Source organism: Entelurus aequoreus, linkage group LG25 (genome assembly GCF_033978785.1).
Source record: "Entelurus aequoreus isolate RoL-2023_Sb linkage group LG25, RoL_Eaeq_v1.1, whole genome shotgun sequence".
Classification (NCBI taxonomy): Eukaryota; Metazoa; Chordata; class Actinopteri; order Syngnathiformes; family Syngnathidae; genus Entelurus; species Entelurus aequoreus.
In genome coordinates this window covers 36,429,825-36,454,180 of record NC_084755.1, presented here as the reverse complement: position 1 = coordinate 36,454,180, position 24,356 = coordinate 36,429,825, and the positions used below count along the sequence as shown (strand labels likewise).

Genomic DNA, 24,356 nt, shown 5'->3' with positions numbered 1-24,356 from the left:
AAGTGTCTTGCCCAAGGACACAACGGCAGTGACTAGGATGGCGGAAGCGGGAATTGAACCTGGAACCCTGAAGTTGCTGGCACGGCCACTCTACCAACCGAGCTATGCCGCCCCAATTAAAAATGTCAGGCAAAGCGAGACCAGCTTGCAAGTAAATAAATAAAACGTAAAAAATAGAGGCAGCTCACTGGTAAGTGCTGCTATTTTTAGAACAGGCCAGCGGGCTACTCATCTGGTCCTTACGGGCTACCTGGTGCCCGCGGGCACCGCGTTGGTGACCCCTGCACTAGAGTCTGACAAAAATCACATTTTACTTTCAGTGTCAAACAGTCAGATAGAAAAAATCTGATTTGAAAAAATCCAATTTGGCCCACATAGTCCATGTTTGGATCATGGTTTTGTATATTACTTTAAAAAAAACACAGATCTGATATTTTGACAAGGAAATTAATGTTTAAAAACACGGATCTCTGCGAAAACGCAGAGATTTCATATGCCTGTACACTAGGGATGTCCCGATCCAGGTTTTTGCACTTCCGATCCGATACCGATGTTTTTGCACTTCCGATCCGATACTGATACTGGCCTATCCGAGCATGTATTAAAGTTTAAAGTTATTTAGCCTACTTAGTTGTCAGATTCATGTTGGAAAGGGTTTTAGTACTCTTGATAACAACTAGCCAGCTGAATTAGGTGAGTTTGAATAATACACAATGGTTGGTAACAAGAAACTTACCTGTTTATTCAAGGATAAACACAAAATAGACTAAATTATACATGACAAACAGAAATAGCATCATTGAACTAGGGCTGGGCGATATGGCCTTTTTTTAATATCGCGATATTTACGGCCATATCGCGATACACGATACATATCTGGGGCCGTACTTATCAAGCTTCTTAGAGTGCCATTTTACACTTAAGTCCTGAGAATTTGCGAAATTTAGTCCTACTCTCAAACTTAAGAATAAAAGCTTTTTATCAACGTTCTAAGTCTAAGAATCACTCCTACTCTCCACGATATTTAAGAGACCTTCAGAGGTGTCTTGAGTGGTTAGGAGTTGCCAGCAGGGGATGGCACTGAGGCGAGAGAGACGTGCGCGAACTTTCAGGGAACGGAACAATGTTTTTTTTTTTTTTATGACGAGCAGCTGATCAAACGGTATCGTTTAGACAGAGCGGATATTATTTTTGTCACAGATTTAATACTTTTCGATTCCTTGTTGATTTCTGCATGTGTCTGCAGTGGGCTAGTATATATAGAGCCACCCACACCAGTTTCAAATTAGTTGCCTAATTAATGAATTGGAAAGAAAATGTTATGACAGTAGCGTATGTGTGTGGCCGTGAGGTGAGTGACGTCAGTGAGTGTGTGGGCGAGAGAAGAGAGGGAGCGGTAGCGTGAGTGCCGGCGGGGACTAGTTTGTTTTGTATTATTTTGTAGTTTATTGTCAAAATATACACTCCTATTGTCCACTTAAATATTTCCAAGATATTTCTTTATTCTTAGACAACGGATTCCCTTCCGTGATTGGTCATTTCTATGGACACAGAAATGACGTCACCTAAAATTCCGTTTACGGCACATAGTAATGTCGTAATTCAGCTCTGAGTGTGACAGTCCTACACTTCGCTGAAAGTGTGAGTAAGACGCTTGATAACTAACTTTTAAGTGCATCTTTCAGCGAACAATTTATTTACTCTTAAGTCAACTCTTAGCAGACTTCTTAGGAGTAATTCTAAGAAGCTTGATAAGTACGGCCCCTGGATATTTTGCCTTAGCCTTGAATGAACACTTGATGCATATAATCACAGCAGTATGATGATTCTATGTGTCTACATTAAAACATTCTTGCATTAATATATGCTACTTTTAAACTTTCATGCAGAGAAGGAAATCACAACTAAAAAAATCACTATTTTTTTCATATGGTGTTGATCTGGAAATGTTTGCCTCTGCATTTTGATGGTGTGGGCGTGTGGCACCGAATGGAGATGTTGACGTGCGGAGTTTCAAACACTCTTCATTCTCTAGCAGGGGACTTTTCAAATGATGCTACATATTAGCAGTAATGCTACTTTTTATAACAACGCTTTTGCCCCACACTTGACAAATTACGGTTGTCTGTTCGACATCTTCCCACTTGAAGCCAAACCACCGCCAGACGATGGACCCCCTGCAGTTTTTCTTGGGAATTAATTAATTCTTCCTCCATTATTACCGCTCACACAACTACGCTAGCATCACAGCTAACGTTAGCCATGCTGCTACCTCTCTGCAGGGAGGGCATGTATGTATGTGACGTGTGTAAGAAGGTGCGCTTGCTGTCTGTGAGAAGCAGACACAAGGAGGAGTGGGAAGAGCCTGTCGTGTAATGCCAGCAGCATAAAGCAACTGCGTGAGAACGTATACCGCATAAACCGCCCCGTGTTGTAAGCCGCACCTTCAATGAATGGCATATTTCAAAACTTTGTTTACCTATTAGCCGCCCCGTGTTATTAGCCGCACCTACGCTACGCTAAAGGGAATGTCAAAAAAACAGTCGGATAGGTCAGTCAAACTTTAATAATATATCACAAACCAGCGTTCTAACAACTCTGTTCACTCCCAAAATGTAATGTGCAAATGTGCAATCACAAAAATAGTAACACTCAAAATAGTGCAGAGCAATAGCAACATCAATAACTCAACGTTGCTCATACGTTAGTGTCACACAACACACAAAATAAACATTTAAAGCTCACTTTCTGAAGTTATTACTCATCCACAAATCCCTCAAATTATTCTTCTTCGGTGTGCTTCACTTGTTTTTTGACACCATCTGTGATGTGGACGCGCGTGCAGTCATAGATCAACAGGGACGGAGCTGCGTGAAAAAAGTCACCCGGTCTCTTCGCTCATTTTTTCTTCATCCGTCCATCCCTTCGAGTTAGCTTTTATGATGACGCCGGCTGGAAAGTTCTCTTTTGGCAAGGTCTTCCTTTTGAATATCACCGTGGGTGGAAGTTTCTGGCCGTTAGCATGGCAAGCTAGAACCACGGTGAAGGACGACTTCTCATTCCCTGTGGTGCGAATATTCACCGTACGTGGTCCCGTTGTATCCACAGTGCGGTTCACATGAATATCAAAAGTCAGTGGAACCTTGTACGCGTGTCTCTTAGTAGGAGACATTTTGTGGTCTTTACAGAAACACACAAATGAAATGAAACGTAATATCCGCGCGCTTCTTCTTCTACGGGGGCTCACCTTGGCGGTTGCTTACAGTAGAAGAAGAAGCGCTTCCTCTTCTATGGGGGCGGTCGCTTACCGTAGAAGAAGAAGCGCTTCCTATTCTACGGGGAAAAAAGATGGCGGCTGTTTACTGTAGTTGCGAGACCTAAACTTTATGAAAATAAATATTAATATTAATCCATATATAAGGCGCACCGGGTTATTAGGCGCACTGTCAGCTTTTGAGAAAAATTGTGGTTTTTAGGTGCGGCTTATGGTGCCAAAAATACGGTACTCGAATATCACGATATAGTCATTTTCTATATCGCACAGAGACAACTGACATTTTTACCGGTAACTTTTCATTCACATGGCCGTCTTAACGGTTAGGACACAGACCTGTGGATGTGTTGGTGTGCTGGAAAATGGGGAACGGAAATTAGGGAGCAGCACAAAAGTGGAACGTATTATTTAAATCGGTGCGTTGGGAAAGACAGACCGGAATTTTTAAAAAAACTGGATCTGGATCGGCATTTTCCCATGCCTTGCCGATACGCATTTTTTGGCAAATATCGGCGGCCGATTCGATCCAAATATCGGCTCGGGACATCCCTACTGTACACCCTAGTGAGTTGTGGTATATACTGTAGCTGGTCTTCAAAAGAAGATGATCGTGCATAACACAGCAATGTGTTGCTCATATCAATAAGTAATTACAAGCTGCTTTTTTAACTAAACTCATTGGCCACAAATTCAAATGTCAGTTTAAGAGTTTGAGAACTTTGCACTTGGAAATGCGCTGAAAGGGCATTTGTTGGAGAAAGTTAGAAACTCACCAGCACAGCCAGGTCAGCTTGTGATGCGCCGCCGATCATGTTGGGCACAAAACTCTTGTGGCCGGGTGCGTCTAAGATGGTAAAGTGCTTTTTGTCTGTTTCAAAGTATGCTCGGCCCACTTCCACCGTCTTGCCTTTGTCCCTCTCCTCTTGATTGGTGTCCAAGGCCCAAGACAGGTACCTGAAGGCAGGTGAGCAGCATGTTATGATCCCTCTTATTTATACATCCATCCATCCATCTTCTTCCGCTTATCCGAGGTCGGCAGCCTAAGCAGCGAAGCCCAGACTTCCCTCTCCCCAGCCACTTCGTCCAGCTCCTCCCGGGGGATCCCGAGGCGTTCCCAGGCCAGCCGGGAGAGATAGTCTTCCCAACGTGTCCTGGGTCTTCCTCGTGGCCTCCTACCGGTCGGACGTGCCCTAAACACCTCCCTAGGGAGGCGTTCGGGTGGAATCCTGACCAGATGCCCAAACCACCTCATCTGGCTCCTCTCCATGTGGGTAGAGCAGTGACTTTGAGCTCCCCCCGAATGGCAGAGCTGCTCACCCTATCTCTAAGGGAGAGACCCGCCACCCGGCGGAGGAAACTCATTTCAGCCGCTTGTACCCGTGATCTTGTCCTTTCAGTCATAACCCAAAGCTCATGACCATAGGTGAGGATGGGAACGTAGATCGAGCGGTAAATTGAGAGCTTTGCCTTCCGGCTCAGCTCCTTCTTCCCCACAACGGATCGATACAGCGTCCGCATTACTGAAGACGCCGCCCCGATCCACCTGTCGATCCTACAATCCACTCTTCCCTCACTCGTGAACAAGACTCCGAGGTACTTGAACTCCTCCACTTGGGGCACTTTGGACTATTTAATCAATTATAATAAAAAAATACTAATAATATTACCAGACATTCCCGCCCAATACATTAAAGAAATTCAAGTTTGTCTGTCAAGCATCCTTCCATGTTATAGTTTGAAATCAAACATATGCACTTACCAGGTTTCTCTATTCTTCTCTTTTGCTTCTCGCTCATACTTCTCTAAGGTTCTCTTATCCACCATGCCCGTAAGATACCTAAAAAGGTAACAGTAAACAACATAGATAGCGTTGTGATGTCATTTTTTCCCCACTATAATACAGTCAAGCAGAAAAAGCACCTTGGTACTTACATGATTTGTCCACCAATGGTAGACTTTCCAGCATCTAAGAGGAGGGACAATGGCATACATTTAGACACATACGTACATGTCTAATGTTAATGAGCAGCCAGCAATGCAGAAAACATCTTCATTACTTTTCTCTTAATCCATTCACACATTTTCTGTATCGCTTAACTTTATTTGGGCCACGGGTGACCTGGAGCCTATCCCAGCTGACTTTGGGAACCAGGCAAGGGACACCCAGACACGGCCACCAGTCAATCACAGGACATACAATTAGGGGTGTAACGGTACATAAAAATTTCGGTTCGATACGTACCTCGGTTTAGAGGTCACAGTTCGGTTCATTTTCAGGACAGTAAGAAAACAACAAAATATACATTTTTTGGTTATTTACCAAATTTGTAAACAATGGCTTTATCCTTTTAACATTGAGAACACTATAATAATTCTGCCCACGTTAATCAACATTAAACTGCCTCAAGTTGTTGCTCAATTTAAATACAATGACAAAACTTTTCTTCTCCATATAAAAAGGGCAACATTAAACAGTTTCAAGTCAACTCATCATGCTTAATTTATTACAGCATTTGGGAAGCCTGTAGTTGATTTTTAAGTTAAAGTACCAATGATTGTCACACACACACTAGGTGTGGTGAAATTCGTCCTCTGCATTTGACCCATCCCCTTCTTCACCCCCTGGGAGGTGATGGGAACAGTGGGCAGCAGCGGTGCCACGCCCGGGAATCATTTCTGGTGATTTAACCCCAAATTCCAACCCTTGATGCTGAGTGCCAAGCAGGGAGGTAATGGCTCCCATTTTTTTAGTCTTTGGTATGACTCGGCCGGGATTTGAACTCACAACCTATTGACTATTTTATTGATTATGGGACAAGCAGTAGAAAATGGTGGATGGTACTTTTTCGTCACTTATTGTTTGCCTTTGGTACACTAATGTGTATATTTTAGGCCATTGGTTCTTTGTTTTATTTTTGCAAAAATATATATATATCTATTTTTATATTGCTCTTTTTATCTTTGGTATGAACATTATTATGTAAACTCGAAGTTATTAGTATTATTTTTTTGGTTCTTTGTTGTTGCTATTTTTGTATTACAACATTTTATTATTTGATCATGTTGTACTGCATTTTAATCTTTTGTTTTGTGATTGTGTGATGTTTTTGCCTGGACCCCAGGAAGAATAGTCTCCACTGCGGTGTAGACTAATGGGGATCCTTAATAAACTAAACTAAACTAAACCTACCGATCTCAGGGCGGACACTCTAACCACTAGGCCACTGAGTAGGTGTTATTATGTATTATGTTTACTATGTAAATGTTATATTTTTATCAACATGTGATAGCAGGGACCCTGCCATTCAAAACTAGGCTGCTGCATTACTAATGATTAATGTAACTATAGCTGAAAAAAATGGTACAATAGCAATAGGAGAGACTATTCATCCCTGAACACCATGGAGTTCATGTAGGCTTAATGATGCACTTACATTATTATATCAACTATCAGAAACAGAAACTCTTCATTTAACATAATGTCCTTTTTGCTGCTTCAATACAGCTCAATCAACACATAAATAGGTAAAGTGAAATAACAGACAGACAGGGCTTTGCTGTCCGTAACACGCACACACACGCCGCAAAACAAGCTAACGTTACGCTAAAAGCAAATTAGCCTTCACCTCAAGCCAGGACTGCGAGCGAGCTGAGCTGCCTTTTATATTTCTAGAAGGTCAAGGGGCTCATAGTGATGTTACTAGTAGTTGACTGGGAGGTGTTTATTATCATTTGGGGAGAGTCCGCTGCCTGATGCTTACCTGCTAAACGCTAAGCACTGACTACATGCGCTCTGAATATGCACTGCTGATTGGCTGTTACCGCTCTGTTTGTAACCAATCAGATGGTTGTGTGGGTGGGACAATGCTGGGTGCTGTGTAGAGGACTGACAAAGACAGAGGCAGAAGGAAGCTGAGGCAACTACTCAATATGTTTGTGTGGAAACTCGTTCGGTACACCTCCGAACAGAAACAAAACCCCCGTACCGAAACGGCTCAATACAAATACACGTACCGTTACACCCCTACATACAATACAGACAACTATTCACCCTAGGGCTAAGTGATTATATGATCACGATCATATAATTTGAGTCTAATCACGGTGATCAGCTGCTAGCATATTTTCTCGATCAAACATGGTGACAAACTATTCTCCCCTCTCCCCTCAGGCAGGAGACTACGCTCCATCCAGACCCACACCTCCCGCCACCTGAACAGTTTTTTTCCCCTCGGCCATTAGGCAAATGAACAATAACTCCTAACAGTAGCTCCTTGAATTCCTTCTAAGTCTATCTGATAGCTCAGTTACAGCTCATTTTATTACCAAATATGTGTTATATGTGTTTTATATTGCACGATTGCACCAAGAAAAATTCCTAGTTTGTGAACCCGTTCTCAAACAATGGCAATAAAACTATTCTGATTCAATGTCTGTTAAAAGTAGTAAACAGTAGGGAGGCAACAAGGGTTGTAATAATCCTGCACGGAACACTCCATTGTAATATAACATTTAGTGACACCATTCTACAGCCATACAACTTAAAACAATTCAGTATTGAAGTGTACTGACCTACATGCCCGATGAACACGACATTGATGTGCTCCTTCTTAGGTGCATCTGGCTGTGGAGGTGGACCCTTGGGAACAGGCGTTTCCTCTTCCTCCTCCATCATCTCTGACCCCGACTCCTCCGCTGTTGTTACTGCCCCTTCTGGACTGTGGTCGCCACTGCACCCACCTCCTGGCTCTTCCTCGTTAGGTTCAGCTTCTTTCTGGTCCCATGGTTCCTCCGAGGTCATTTCTGCGTCACCGTTCTCCATCGGAGCTGCAAAGATAAATGTTTGAGATCGTTTCATCACTTAATATACAGTTTACAATAGTCTCTTGCATGTATTTAAATAGAGCCACATACACAATATAGATTTTTTTTTTTAAAAGATGTTTGCTGATATCTACATTTAAAAAATATATTCACCTTAAAAGTGAACTCTATTCTATATCTCCACTACATAAACGAGTTAAAAAAACATGACATTCACGAACGAGTCCATTTTTTTTGAAACAGCTCTTTTAAGGGATTAATGAGAACCAAATCTTCGACTTTATTTGAAATGGCCGAGTTTTCAAATATTTTCCACAAAAATTTGCAATGGGATGTTTTTTGGGGTGTTTGGAAGTTGAAAACGCTAATAAATTGATGTAATTTTTGCTCTGTGCAATAAAATTAATTGTATGGTACTGCAGTACTAGTGAATTTTTTTTTTTACTAAACTGCTAGTGAAAAATATCAGTGCTTTTTTAATGAACATGCCCCGTGGTGACATAGCTGGTAAAATAAGTCGAGGCACATAACAAGCAAAAACAGCGCGGAGACAGAAGGGGTAAAATGGACATATTTTCGCTCAAAAAAAAAACGATGAAGGTGAAACTATAAACACTGACTTTAAAACATAGATAACTAACGGCTAACGTCCCCCCAAAGTGTTTGAGCTACTTCTAAATCTCTAATCCTTGCCTCAATGGCGACAAACTATGGTTCATTCATGCACGTATCATACCTGCCGGACGAGGAATAGCTAAACATGCTTCACTACATACCATAGGTGGATACAATAGCTAACCGCCAACAGCAAGCTAACACTCCTGAATGTAAACAAATGGGTGGATCTTTACAAACATTGACTGTAACGACACCAAGAACAAGAGGCATATATAGTCAATACTACAATGATAACATCAATATTATAATGATTTAGGGGTGTAACTATACGTGTATTTGTATTGAACCGTTTCAGTACAGGGGTTCCGGTTCGGTTCGGAGGTGTACCGAACGAGTTTCCACACGGACATATTAAGTAGCGTAACGCACGTTGTGTAAACAATACACACCGAGGCACAACACACGGCATGCTAGCAGCTAACGGGCTACGATAGACTGACCATACGTCCTTTTTTCACCGGACATGTCCTCTTTTGCGGAGCTGTCAGGAGTTTCTTAAATGCCTCAAATGTCCGGCATTTTGAGTTAGGGTTGCGTGTATTTTAAATGTACGTTCAGGGTTAAGAAGGGGTCGAAAACAAAACAAATTGTGAGCGCAGCAGCATTGGTGAGGGAGGGGCAGAGACAGAGAGAGAGAGAGAGTTATGATAAACGCGCATGCGTCGCCAGGCTCTGCTTTTTATCCATAGATTTATCACATTTAATTGTTTATTATCTATAGCAGGGGTGTCAAAAGTGTGCCCCGGAGGCCATTTGCGGCCCACAGCTAATGTTTTAAAGGCCCACGGCACATTCTAAAAATACTATTAAAATAAACAAAAACATAACAAAAGTGAAATAAAAAAGCTTAAAGTTTAAATGTAATTTAGAAAAAGTTGCAATGTTGACTAATAAAACAAAGCTGTTTTTTTTCTTTCAAACTGTCATTGCTCAAAACATAATATTGAATCAAAATCAATGTTATTATGAATTACTGACCTATCCAAGGTTCCGATTATCAAATATTCCACTAAGAAAAATATTTTGGGTGGAAGATTTTGCAAATTTGGTAAATAAATAACGGGGGTTGAACTCACGACCACCTGATCTCAGGGCGGACACTCTAACCACAAGGCCACTGAGCAGGTATAGAGACATTGTATATCAGGGGTTCCCACACATTCATTTATTTGTGGCGGCCCTCCACGAAAGAATTACGTCCGCCACAAATAAAAAAAATAAAAAATAAAAAAAATAAAATAAATAAATACTTTTTTTTTGTCCTCTCCAGCTTCTCAGGCAAATCATATAGTTGATGTAGATGCCCATATAGGCTGTTCAGATTTACTTTACAAAAGAGAAGTGTAGGATACTTCTCTTGTTGCCTTATTTGTATTTGAATTTATTAAATGTATTTATATTAGAAACACAACATGTGTATATAACAAAGGGTGCAAAGTCTGCAGGCAGTAGGAAACACATGGTTAAGTGTAGGGAGTAAAACTGATGGCAGTCTAAAGTTCAAGATTTTTGGAGCTCTTTGTTCAGTGGATCAGATGTTTGATGAAGCTCTGTGTCTATCTACCACCACTACTGTTTTCTGTTTATTTGTTACTGACTGTGGCAGGACACCTCTGCCTCTGTTTCACTTTATGTTGCTGGTAAATAATATGGTTGTAGTAGTAAGCTAAAGTTAAATTATTTAGTATGCACTAATTAAAGGGGCAGAGCTTTGAGACATTTTAGCTTTTATATTTTATAAGATATATTTTTTGTAAGAACCACAATTAATAAATATATTTCAGTGAATAACTTATTGTTCAAATCTGTATATAAATATGTACATAAAGTGTTGTAATTATATTGTAAAATGGATGGATGGATGGACGTTTAAAACAAAACTGTTATTATTACTTAGTAAGTACCGTATTTCCTTGAATTGGCGCAGGGAATATAGTATTCGCACGTCTAGAATTACTGCCGGGTCAAACTCGTTTCTCAAAATAATTAACGCATGCTTGGCCTTATCGCCGGTTCATTATTAACGCCGGATCAAATTCCTTTCGCAAAATATTAATTTTATTATCGCATGTCCAAAATTTTCGCCGGGTCAAACTCGTTTAGCAAAATATTTAGCATATGGCTAGAACTTCCGCCGGGTCAAATTCGTTACGTCACGAGTGACGCTTTACCTGTCCTCATTTTCAAAATGGAGGAAGCTGCTTTTAGTAGTTTGCAATCGCACAAAGGAAAAAAGATAAAGAGCTATTCAGTACGATTTAAGGTCCAAGCTATTGAATACCGGTACGGTATGCTAAAAAGAACAGTCAGCAGCTATGTTTTATTAATATACCGTAGCTGCGTGTGTCAAATACTGTATAAGTCATTAAATGACTCCCGCCTCCTGGTGGTAGAGGGCGCTACCGCGCTAGTGATCCTTCTTGCGACTTCCGGTACTGCAGAAGAAGTGACTACACGCAGCAAGAGATTTTTTTTTAACATGGAGGAATACATACCGGTATCTAAAATAAAACAGTTTTCTAAACTGGACTTTCAATCGAAGCAGGAGGTAATAATTAAAGGAATATCTCCATCGAGACAGAGAGACTTTTAAAACTGAAGAAAGAAAATAAGGAAGACTTCTATAAACAAGTTATCGATGCTTTTGGTCAGAAGGAGCTGCAAATGGACTCCATTTATAAGTACAGGTAAGACCATAATAACGTTTTTTTTTATTAAATGTGCTTTTCATGATGGTATGCTTACATCACACTCAAAGCGCACGCCTAAATTTACCGCATTCCTTTTGGTAAACGCCGGAGTGAGAAGAGGTTTTAAAATAATTAGCGCATGCACAGCCATCCCGCAGGCTTCCGGTAAACACCGGAGTGACAGGAGGTTTTAAATTAATTAGCGCCCGTGCGGTTATTCAAGGAAATACGGTATACATTTTTTGAGCCTTTTTAGAGAAAATCAAATCATTGTAGTAAATTATGCAAATTACCCGATGTCGTCATGGTGACCACGCCCATAGCCACACCCACACCGCTACAGGTATCTTGGCAGTTTATGGGAAACACTGTATATGCACATATGCCTAATAAGGTCATTTTAATATATTCTTTATTCATAAATGTATCATAAGCTGCTTTATCTACGTCGCTTAGCCCAACAGGTAATTAGAGTGTGTTCTATCTGCTACCATTTTCTTAGCGCGCGTGACCAACTCACACAAATGTGTGCAGTTTTAAAAACACCTTCAAAGGTTTCTGCTCTCTATGTTTTGTGGTTAAAAAGTGCTTGTTGATCATAATCACGTAGTTTACCTGGACCCTGGTGGGTCTGATCTAATTAATCTCCAAGTCTGATTTGAACTTTGATCTGAGATAGTGTGACAGAAAGTCACTTGTTGGAGTTTTGCAGTTCAACTTCTTGTTAGATAACAGCGAGTTGTACAAAAAGTAGGTCAAATTGAGAGGAGGCATTCTTGTAAAACTCTAATTCTATGACTTATTGAAATTAACTTGACATCTGGCGGTCATTACTATTACCCCAGTCCAGTATAAATACCACAAGGACAGTCAGTGTTGTTGCCCGAATGTTTGCAAAACACACGCACACACAAGCAAACACCATGGTTAAGACATTGAAGCCAGACAGTACATACCAGTGTTTTCCGCCACCTCCATGTTGGTCCTTTTTTCAGCAGCAACTGAAAAACAACATGCTTTATTATTATTATTGCTATGTCTCAACTTCAGCAATACTACTTCAAATGCAAATTTCCCCTCAATAAAGTTTGGGTCAGTAGTGTCAATATGAAATAGGGGAGTAAATAAAATATTTGTTTATGCGATTTGCTTTCCTTTACGACACCGTAACACTGAGATGTGACGGCGAAAGTGTGATTAGCGCGTTTCACTCAGGATTGAATACAAAGTCTCCCTACTAACCCACCAGTGCCTCCATGGAAATGCCCCCCTCTACCTCAGAGAACTGCTCACCCCCAAATCCTCCACACGACACCTCCGCTCCGGACAGGCTAACCTCCGAGGACAAAGCTACGAACAATGGGAGACCGGGATTTCTGCTCCGCCGCTCCCAGTCTGTGGAACAATCTCCCTGACCACCTGAGGGCACCACAGACTGTGGATGCTTTTAAAAAAGGCTTAAAAACCCTTCTTTTAAAACATTTTTTTAGATATATACGTGCTAGTTCTAGCTATTAGGTTGTTCTAGTTTTTATTTTTTCAATTCACTGTAGCACTTTGAAGCCAACTGATGGATGGCCAGGATCTTCAGCTCTCACTGGATCGGTTCGCAGCCTAGTGTGAAGAGAATCAGCACCTCCAAATCAGAGTGCATGGTTCTCGCCCGGGAAAGGGTGGAGTGCCATCTCCAAGTTGGGGAAGAGACCCTGCCCCAAGTGGAGGAGTTAAAGTACCTAGGAGTCTTGCTCACGAGTGAGGGAAGAGTGGATCGTGAGATCGACAGGCGGATCGGTGCGGCGTCTTCAGTAATGCGGACGCTGTATCGATCCGTTGTGGTGAAGAAGGAGCTGAGCCGGAAGGCAAAGTGATAGTTTAATAACTTATAAACGCATGCTTACCTTAGCTAAAGCTAAATATTACTCAAATCTCATCCACCTCAACAAAAATGATCCTAAATTTTTGTTTAGTACAGTAGCATCGCTAACCCAACAAGGGACTCCTCCCAGTAGCTCCACCCACTCGGCAGATGACTTTATGAATTTCTTTAATAAGAAAATTGAAGTCATTAGAAAGGAGATTAAAGACAATGCATCCCAGCTACAACTGGGTTCTATTAACACAGATACGACTGTATATACGACGGATACCGCCCTCCAAAATAGTTTCTCTCTCTTTGATGAAATAACAGGAATTGTTAAGATGTGTAACTAAGCCAGTGGTTCTTAACCTTGTTGGAGGTACCGAACCCCACCAGTTTCATATGCGCATTCACCGAACCCTTCTTTAGTGAAAAATAAAATGTTGGTTTTTATCAAATTCAAGACAAAGTTATATGTTTTTGGTAACACTTTAGTATGGGGAACATATTCTAAGTAACAAAGACTTAATTAGAGTGTTTTGGACACTAGGGGAACATATTCTAAGTAATAAAGACTTAATTTAGAGTTATTTGGTTAGGGCCAGGGTTAGGATTATAATAAGGCCATGCCGAATAAGGCATTAATAAGAACTTAATGATTACTAGTTAAGAGCCAATATGTTACTAATTTGCATGTTAATAAGCAACTAATTAATGGTGAATATGTTCCCCATACTATGGTGTCACCATGTTTTATTACTGGTGCACAAAATGAACCGTGCATGAACATCACCTTGTTCAAAGAACAAAACCAACACAGTGCATAAACTCACAACAAATTACACACCTGCAAATCAGTCTGACTTCTGCTGTTGCCGTATCCGTAATACGCCGATAGGGAAAAGTTTTCATTTACACGATGAGTCGGGTGTGTCTTGACCTCCGCCGAACCCCTGAGGCCGACTCACCGAACCCCTAGGGGTCGATCGAACCCAGGTTAAGAACCACTGGTCTAGTCTCTAACGGGAATGAGCTAAATCAGGGGTGCCCATTACGTCGATCGCGAGCTACCGGTCGATCGCGGAGTTGTGTCAGTCGATCGCCAAGCAAGGCATTAAAAAAATAGTCTTAAAAATGAGCGATCATAAATCTTCACTATGACGTCACTTGTAAGGCTGAAACGACGCGTCGACGTAGTCGACGTCATCGGTTACGTAAATACGTCGACGCCGTTTTTGTGCGTCGACGCGTCGCATAATGACGTCACACTACCGTCATGGCGAAGCGCAAAGCAGACGATCAAAGAAGACGATGCGAGCGGTGCGAGCGAGGGGGGAAAAGTATGCCAAAAGTGGTCAAAAGTGTGGGAGTATTTCAATAAACGGCCTAATAATGTTGTTGTATGCACACTGTGTCGAGCGGAAATGGCCTATCATAGCAGCACAACGGCTATGAACGAACATTTGAAAAGAAAACCATCAACTAGTCAATCGTCCGCGCGAGCATACGTTGTCATCATTACACAAAAACATGAATGTGTCATTTGTATCTGCTAGGGGTGTAACGGTACGTGTTTTGTATTGAACCGTTTCGGTACGGGGCTTTCGGTTCGGTACGGGGGTGTACCGAACGAGTTCTAAGCTAAAGCTAAAGTCTTAACAAGCTGCTTTGCTCCGTCTGCCTCTGTCTCAGCACGCAGCATTGTCCCACCCACACAACCATCTGATTGGTACACACGCAGAATTGTCCCAACCACACAACCATCTGATTGGTACACACGCAGCATTGTCCCACCCACACAACCATCTGATTGGTACATACAAAGCATTATCAGCCAATCAGCAGTGCGTATTCAGAGCGCATGTAGTCAGCGCTTCAGCGTGGAGCAGATAGGTGTTTAGCAGGTGAGCATCAGGCAGCGGACTGAATGATAATAAACAGCTCCCAGTCAACTACTAGTAACATCACTATGAGCCCGTTGACCTTCTAGAAACTTAAACTGTAGCTCAGCTCACTCGCAATCCTGGCTTGAGGTGAAGGCTAATTAGCTCTCAGTTCCAGCCACATCGACCCCTTCTGAGCGCCTATTTTCAGCTGCTGGGAATATTGTAAACAAGAAAAGAAGCAAAGCATGTAGACATGCTAACCTTTCTTCATTACAACTGTTAGACACTCACTGGAATGAGTAGAATTGGTTATTGTGTACTGTGTTGGACTGGATGTTTTTTTTGCACATTTTAAAAGCAATACTTAATGTTTACAGTGCTCCAGAATATTTAGATTGGCACTTTTTTGTATTGGATGTTTATCTTTATTTTTGCACATTTTAGCAAATAAGCAATACTTTCACTTTTGTTGAAATGTTTACACTGTTGTTACAGAATATTTCGTTTTACACTTTTTTGTATTGGATGTTTATCTTTAGTTTTGCACATTTTAAAGCAAAATAAGCAACTTACTTTTGAAATGCTTATACTATTGCAGAATATTAAGATTTGCACTGGATGTTGACTTTTATATTTGCACATTAAAAAGCAAATAAGCTACTTTTAATTTTGTTAAATGTTAAAAGTTTTAAATGTTTACATTGTTACAGAATATTTAGTCATGTTGTTGTCAATGTTGACTGAGTGGCCATACTTCTTTTTTTTTGTAAATAAAAGCCATGCCTTTTGAAAAAACGGGCCTACATTTATTTTTTCATCTTCATTTTGAATATAAAAAAAAAAATCGGTAAAAGGAAAAATAATCTATAGATTAATCGAAAAAAATAATCTATAGATTAACCGATTAATCGAAAAAATAATCTATAGATTAATCGATAGAAAAATAATCGTTAGCTGCAGCCTTAGTCACTTGATTGACATTCACGGCCCCCGAGGGTCTTCTGAGATGACGCTGGCTGCTGCCAGCTCATTATTAAGAACAAATTACAGACAGGAAGGCGAGAAACACTTTTTATTTCAACAGACTCTGGCGCCGTACCTGTCGTCAAAACTCCAAAGACCGACTGCACAGTTGCACAATAAAAGCTCTGCTTCATCCTGCCTGCGCTAACAAAATAAGAGTCTCAGAAAGCTGGCGTGCACAAGCTAGCAAGCTACGGAGTTTTCCGCCAATGTATTTCTCGTAAAGTGTATACAAAGGAGTACGGAAGCTGGACAAATAAGATGCCAAAAACCAACCACTTTCATGTGGTATTGGACAGAAAGGAGGACTTTTTTTCTCCTCCATTTGAAAATGCGGACGTTATCATCACTACTGTCTGATTCCTATCAATGCAAGTCATCACAATCAGGTAATACACCAACTTATATTCTTGTCTTCATAAAAGAAAGGAATCTATATGTGTTAAACATGCTTGTATTATCATTAAACACCTTTAACTTGTTAACAATATTAACTATATGTGTTAAACATGCTTGCATTATCTTTAAACACCTTTAATTTATTAACAATATTAACTATATGTGTTAAACATGCTTGTATTATCTTTAAACACCTTTAACTTGTTAACAATATTAACTATATGTGTTAAACATGCTTGTATTATCTTTAAACACCTTTAACTTGTTAACAATATTAACTATATGTGTTAAACATGCTTGCATTATCTTTAAACACCTTTAATTTATTAACAATATTAACTATATGTGTTAAACATGCTTGTATTATCTTTAAACACCTTTAACTTGTTAACAATATTAACTATATGTGTTAAACATGCTTGTATTATCTTTAAACACCTTTAACTTGTTAACAATATTAACTATATGTGTTAAACATGCTTGCATTATCTTTAAACACCTTTAATGTATTAACAATATTAACTATATGTGTTAAGCATGCTTGCATTATCTTTAAACACCTTTAATTTATTAACAATATTAACTATATGTGTTAAACATGCTTGTATTATCATTAAACACCTTTAACTTGTTAACAAAAACATATATTTCATAAATAAGTAAATATAAATTATATATATGAATGAGGTAGATACCCACGACTTGATCCATTGAAAAGTAGCTCGCCTGCAGAAAAAGTGTGGGCACCCCTGAGCTAAATAATATTATTTGATATTTTACGGTAATGTGTTAATAATTTCACACATAAGTCGCTCCTGATTATAAGTCGATATGAATGAGGTAGATCCCCACGACTTGATCCATTGAAAAGTAGCTCGCCTGCAGAAAAAGTGTGGGCACCCCTGAGCTAAATAATATTATTTGATATTTTACGGTAATGTGTTAATAATTTCACACATAAGTCGCTCCTGATTATAAGTCGCACCCCCCCGGCCAAACTATGAAAAAAAACTGCGACTTATAGTCCGAAAAATAGGGTAGTTGTCATCTTCAAAGAGGCCTTAAGCGATGATTCATATTATAACCATTAGGTCCACTCTGGCATTGCGTCATAACATCCACGTCACACTAGTGTATAAACCAAGGTGCACACGTAATAGAGACCAATAATGTTCAGTTTGCACAAACTTACTATTATTTCACTTTTTCTATCACCCTTGTATATTTTGAAGTGCAGTGCACCGTTATGCGGGATAACGGATTTGTTTAGTCCCTGGATGTAACGGGGCGGTGCTAGAGGGAAACCACACCGGCTAAACACACGAGCTACTTAGCACTCGCAGCTAACATGCTAATGCCGGCACCACGAGACAAATAACACTTCTCTATAAAAATGACAAAATCCCGCAAAAAAATGTACAAAAAGGGCGTTAACGGGAAACCCGATTTGTCTTTTTAAATAATCACAAGCATTAGACATTCCGCCATTAAATAAAAGTCACCGGACACGAGCGCGTGTTAGCACGCTAGCTTCCGCCCGGTCTGCTAGCTCGTTGCTAACTAAGCTAAGCACAACGTGACAGCCACACTTACCCGCTGAGTCGACATTCCCCGCGGGGGCTTTCGCGACGAACGTCGGGACAAATTCGGCGGCGTTCACGTTGGGCACAAAGGGCTTGGCGTTCACGTTGAACGTCTTGAAGGCGGATTCAAGTTGTCCGTCGATTGTGGCCTCCACGTCGTCCTCTTGTTCCCAACAATCGGGGGCTGTGTCTCTCTGCTCCATCCTGGCTTTTTTTTGTTGTTTTTTAGGGTGGTTCACTACAGTGAGGTCTGAGCCACGCAGTTGTCGGTGCCACGGGAGTGTTACACCCCAAATAACCCGGTGTCCGAGTCACACCTTTGAATGATAGAAGCGTCCCAACTAAGGGAGGAATGTGTTCGGTCCGACCGGAGTAGCGGCCGGTTTCTACCAGTGGAGATGCCGAAAGAAGCTCTACAGCCTGCTGGAGCTCATGCGTCCCCTCCACCGGAAGTGCTGCGCGCAAGGACATCTGGGATATGAAGTCTGGACATTCGGATGACGTGTAGCATTTAGCAGCTCACGAAAACACCAGAACTACATTTCCCGTCTACGAGAGATTTGCCATTCGGAATAATTTGTGTCTGTCCTTTAAATCTTTACCTTTTGCACTATATCAGGGGTCACCAACGCGGTGCCCGCGGGCACCAGGTAGCCCGTAAGGACCAGATGAGTAGCCCGCTGGCCTGTTCTAAAAATAGCAGCACTTACCAGTGAGCTGCCTCTATTTTTTACATTTTATTTATTTACTAGCAAGCTGGTCTCGCTTTGCCTGACATTTTTAATTCTAAGAGAGACAAAACTCAAATAGAATTTGAAAATCCAAGAAAATATTTTAAAGACTTGGTCTTCACTTGTTTAAATAAATTCATTAATGTTTTACTTTGCTTCTTATAACTTTCAGAAAGACAATTTTAGAGAAAAAATACAACCTTAAAAATGATTTTAGGATTTTTAAACACATATTCCCTTTTACCTTTTAAATTCCTTCCTCTTCTTTCCTGACAATTTAAATAAATGTTCAAGTAAATTTATTGTTTTTATCGTAAAGATTAATAAATAAATTTTAATTTAATTCTTCATTTTAGCTTCTGTTTTTTCGACGAAGAATATTTGTGAAATATTTCTTCAAACTTATGATTAAAATTCAAAACAATTATTCTGGAAAATCTAGAAAATCTGTAAAATCAAATTTAAATCTTATTTCAAAGTCTTTTGAATGTCTTTAAAAAATTTTGTTCTGGAAAATCTAGAAGAAATAATGATTTGTCTTTGTTAGAAATATAGCTTGGTCCAATTTGTTATATATTCTAACAAAGTGCAGATTGGATTTTAACCTTTTTAAAACATGTCATCAACATTCTAAAATTAATCTTAATCAGGAAAAATTACTAATGATGTTCCATAAATTCTTTTTTTCTTTTTTTCAAAAAAGATTCAAATTAGCTAGTTTTTGTCTTCTTTTTTTCAGTTGAATTTTGAATTTTAAAGAGTCAAAATTAAAGATAAACTATGTTTCAAAATTAATTGTCATTTTTTTCGTGTTTTCTCCTCTTTTAAACCGATTAATTAAGTGTAAATATCATTAATTATTAATAATAACATAGAGTTAAAGGTAAATTGAGCAAATTGGCTATTTCTGGCAATTCATTTAAGTGTGTATCAAACTGGTAGCCCTTCGCATTAATCAGTACCCAAGAAGTAGCTCTTGGTTTCAAAAAGGTTGGTGACCCCTGCACTATATTAATTTGTAGGGATGTCCGATGGCTTTTTTTGCCGATATTCCGATATTGTCCAACTCTTAATTACCGATACCGGTATCAACCGATACCGATATATACAGTCGTGGAATTAACACATTATTATGCCTAATTTCGACAACCAGGTATGGTGAAGATTAGAGATGTCCGATAATATGGGCCGATAAATGCTTTAAAAATGTAACATCGGAAATTATTGGTATCGTTTTTTTTATTATCGGTATCGTTTATTTTTATTTATTTTTTATTAAATCAACATAAAAAACACAAGATACACTTACAATTAGTGCACCAACCCAAAAAACCTCCCTCCCCCATTTACACTCATTCACACAAAAGGGTTGTTTCTTTCTGTTATTAATATTCTGGTTCCTACATTATATATCAATATATATCAATACAGTCTGCAAGGGATACAGTCCGTAAGCACACATGATTGTGCGTGCTGCTGCTCCAATAATAATACTAACCTTTAACACTTAATTTTACTAATTTTCATTAATTACTAGTTTCTATGTAATTGTTTTTATATTGTTTGACTTTCTTTTTTATTCAAGAAAATGTTTTTAATTTATTTATCTTATTTTATTTTATACATTTCTTTAAAAAGGACCTTATCTTCACTAGGGATGTCCGATAATGGCTTTTTGCCGATATCCGATATTGTCCAACTCTTAATTACCGATACCGATATCAACCGATACCGATATATACAGTCGTGGAATTAACACATTATTATGCCTAATTTGGACAACCAGGTATGGTGAAGATAAGGTCCTTTTTAAAAATAATAATAAAATAAAATAAGATAAATAAATTAAAAACATTTTCTTGAATAAAAAAGAAAGTAAAACAATATAAAAACAGCTACATAGAAACTAGTAATTAATGAAAAAGAGTAAAATTAACTGTTAAAGGTTAGTACTATTAGTGGAGCAGCAGCACGCACAATCATGTGTGCTTACGGACTGTATCCCTTGCAGACTGTATTGATATGTGAAGTGAAGTGAATTATATTTATATAGCACTTTTTCTCTAGTGACTCAAAGCGCTTTACATGGTGAAATATATATACAGATATATATTGATATATAATGTAGGAACCAGAATATTAATAACAGAAAGAAACAACCCTTTTGTGTGAATGAGTGTAAATGGGGGAGGGAGGTTTTTTAGGTTGGTGCACTAATTGTAAGTGTATCTTGTGTTTTTTATGTCGATTTAATAAAAAAAATTTTTTTTAAAAACCGATACCGATATAAAAAACAACTATAATTTCCGATGTTACATTTTAAAGCATTTATCGGACATCTCTATTAATTTGTATTATTATGTGTTGTCAACGTTGTACTTTTTTTTTATGGCATTGCCTGAAATAAATAAATAAATGAGAAAAAAAAATGAATATTTTGCAGTCTTCTGCTTTTCTTTGGATCAGAAAGTTTGGCTTTATGTATCTTATTTCAGCGTAAAATGTGTTTAAATGTATGAGGAAGGAGAACGCTGCCTAATCATGTCATTATTATAACTATTGTTTAATAAGGGATTACTGTACACATTTCAGGGTTTATTGTAGAATCTCCGTTAGTTTTACCCATTGACGTCTTATAAGTAGACGCAGCATTGGCTGCTGTGACGCGAGAAATTGGGCCGCCATCTTGAAGTGGTGATGAGGAGCCGGCGAGCAGCCTACACGGACAGTTGACAGGTAGAAAACAAAGATGGTGTTCAGCGTTTTCCTGCTCAAATGAGCGGACTGTTGAAAATAGGAATCGGGGGGATTACTTTTCCCAAGTAAGATTTAACATTAACGTACTATCGGTTGTATTTTGTGAAAAGAATATTACCACAGTGTTGAGAAGGAGTAAAGCTCTTCAATAGTACCGTATTTTTCGGACTATAAGTCGCAGTTTTTTTCATAGGTTGGCCGGGGGTGCGACTTATACTCAGGAGCGACTTATGTGTGAAATTATGAACACATTAGCGTAAAATATCAAATAATATTATTTAGCTCATTCACGTAAGAGACTAGACGTATAAGATTTCATGGGATTTAGCGATTAGGAGTGACAGATTGTTTGGTAAATGTATAGCATGTTCTATATGTTATAGTTATTTGAATGACTCTTACCATAATATGTTACGTTAACATACCAGGCACGTTCTCAGTTGGTTATTTATGCCTCATATAACGTACACTTATTCAGCCTGTTGTTCACTATTCTTTATTTATTTTAAATTGCCTTTCAAATGTCTATTCTTGGTGTTGGCTTTTATCAAATACATTTCCCCCAAAAAATGCGACTTATACTCCAGTGTTACTTATGTTTTTTTTTCTTCTTTATTATGCATTTTCGGCCGATGCGATTTATACTCCAGAGCGATTTATACTCCGAAAAATAGTAGTCCAGGGGCCGTACTTATCAAGCTTCTTAGAATTACTCCTAAGAAGTCTGCTAAGAGTTGACTTAAGAGTAAATAAATTATTCGCTGAAAGCTGCACTTAAAAGTTAGTTATCAAGCGTCTTACTCACACTTTCAGCGAAGTGTAGGACTGAATCTTAAGTGTCACACTCAGAGCTGAATTACGACATTACTATGCGCCGTAAACGCAATTTTAGGTGACGTCATTTCTGTGTCCATAGAAATGACCAATCACGGAAGGGAATCCGTTGTCTAAGAATAAAGAAATATCTTGGAAATATTTAAGTGGACAATGGGAGTGTATATTTTGACATTAAACTACAAAATAATACAAAACAAACTAGTCCCCGCCGGCACTCACGCTACCGCTCCCTCTCTTCTCTCGCCCACACACTCACTGACGTCACTCACCTCACGGCCACACACATACGCTACTGTCATAACATTTTCTTTCCAATTCATTAATTAGGCAACTAATTTGAAACTGGTGTGGGTGGCTCTATATATACTAGCCCACTGCAGACACATGCAGAAATCAACAAGGAATCGAAAAGTATTAAATCTGTGACAAAAATAATATCCGCTCTGTCTAAACCAGGGGTGTCAAACTCATTTTAGATGGGGGGCCACATGGAGAAAAATCTACTCCCAAGTGGGCCGGACTGGTAAAATCACGGCACGATAACTTAAAAATAAAGACAACTTCAGATTGTTTTATTTGTTTAAAAATAGAACAAGCACATTCTGAAATTGTACAAATCATAAAGTTGTTGTTTATTTTACAATTACCTGTTGCGGTTAATAGTATATATACTTTTTTTGTCGTTATTTATATTTTCTGAATAAATTATGTGATAATGTTCATCAGTCAACTCATTGGTGTTCATTTTCAATCTATCAAGATAAAACAATTATATCAAAATCAAATTACAAGATGTTATTTATGCAGTTTGATCATTTTCCTCGACTGATGTACTAACATCATGAGGTTTATTTTGTACATATGTAGCATCATCTACAAAGATACAAAGAATTGCTATTGTGCCATCTAGTGGACACATTTAGAACAGCAGTTTCTTTCATTCAAAAATTTCAGGTTCATTTTTATACTTAGCAAACTCATCCCGCGGGCCGGATAAAACCTGTTCGCGGGCCTGATCCGGCCCTCGGGCCGTACGTTTGACACCCCTGGTCTAAACGATACCGTTTGATCAGCTGCTCGTCATCAAAAAAAAAAAAACATTGTTCCGTTCCCTGAACGTTCGCGCACGTCTCTCTCGCCTCAGTGCCATCCCCTGCTGGCAACTCCTAACCACTTAAGACACCTCTGAAGGTCTCTTAAATATCGTGGAGAGTAGGAGTGATTCTTAGACTTAAGAACGTTGATGAAAAGCTTTTATTCTTAAGTTTGAGAGTAGGACTAAATTTCGCAAATTCTCAGGACTTAAGTGTAAAATGGCACTCTAAGAAGCTTGATAAGTACGGCCCCAGACCTGTCTCCCATTGAAAATGTGTGGCGCATTATGAAGCCTAAAATAGCACAAGGGAGACCCCCGGACTGTTGAACAACTTAAGCTGTACATCAAGCAAGAATGGGAAAGAATTCCACCTGAGAAGCTTCAAAAATGTGTCTCCTCAGTTCCCAAACCTTTACTGAGTGTTGTTAAAAGGAAAGGCCATGTAACAGTGGTGAACATGCCCTTTCCCAACTACTTTGGCACGTGTTGCAGCCATTTGAACATCAAATATGTTGTCTTTGTAGCATATTCAACTGAACATGGGTTGAAAATGATTTGCAAATCATTGTATTCCGTTTATATTTACATCCAACACAATTTCCCAACTCATTGCAAATAGTTTACAACTTTTGCTTTTTTTTGGAGCATATGTAGAGTATATGTAATCATGGCCCTACTTTAGTAGATCGTATTGGTCAGTCATTTATTCCAAGGTTGTTG

The 24,356-nt window shown here is 39.2% G+C and overlaps 1 protein-coding gene across 1 annotated transcript in view; it reads right to left on the bottom strand.

The window, feature by feature from the left end:
- Window positions 1-18,682, bottom strand: part of gspt1l (G1 to S phase transition 1, like) — a 42,443-nt gene extending 23,761 nt beyond the window's left edge. The window contains exons 1-6 of the mRNA XM_062037365.1: window positions 18,226-18,682; window positions 12,423-12,467; window positions 7,847-8,101; window positions 5,207-5,240; window positions 5,034-5,111; window positions 4,048-4,228 (exon numbers count right to left, since the gene is read on the bottom strand). Coding sequence (XP_061893349.1) covers window positions 4,048-4,228; window positions 5,034-5,111; window positions 5,207-5,240; window positions 7,847-8,101; window positions 12,423-12,467; window positions 18,226-18,418 — 786 coding nt within the window. The 5' untranslated portion in view covers window positions 18,419-18,682. The remainder of the gene's footprint in view (window positions 1-4,047; window positions 4,229-5,033; window positions 5,112-5,206; window positions 5,241-7,846; window positions 8,102-12,422; window positions 12,468-18,225) is intronic.
- Between the last annotated feature and the right edge of the window lie 5,674 nt (window positions 18,683-24,356).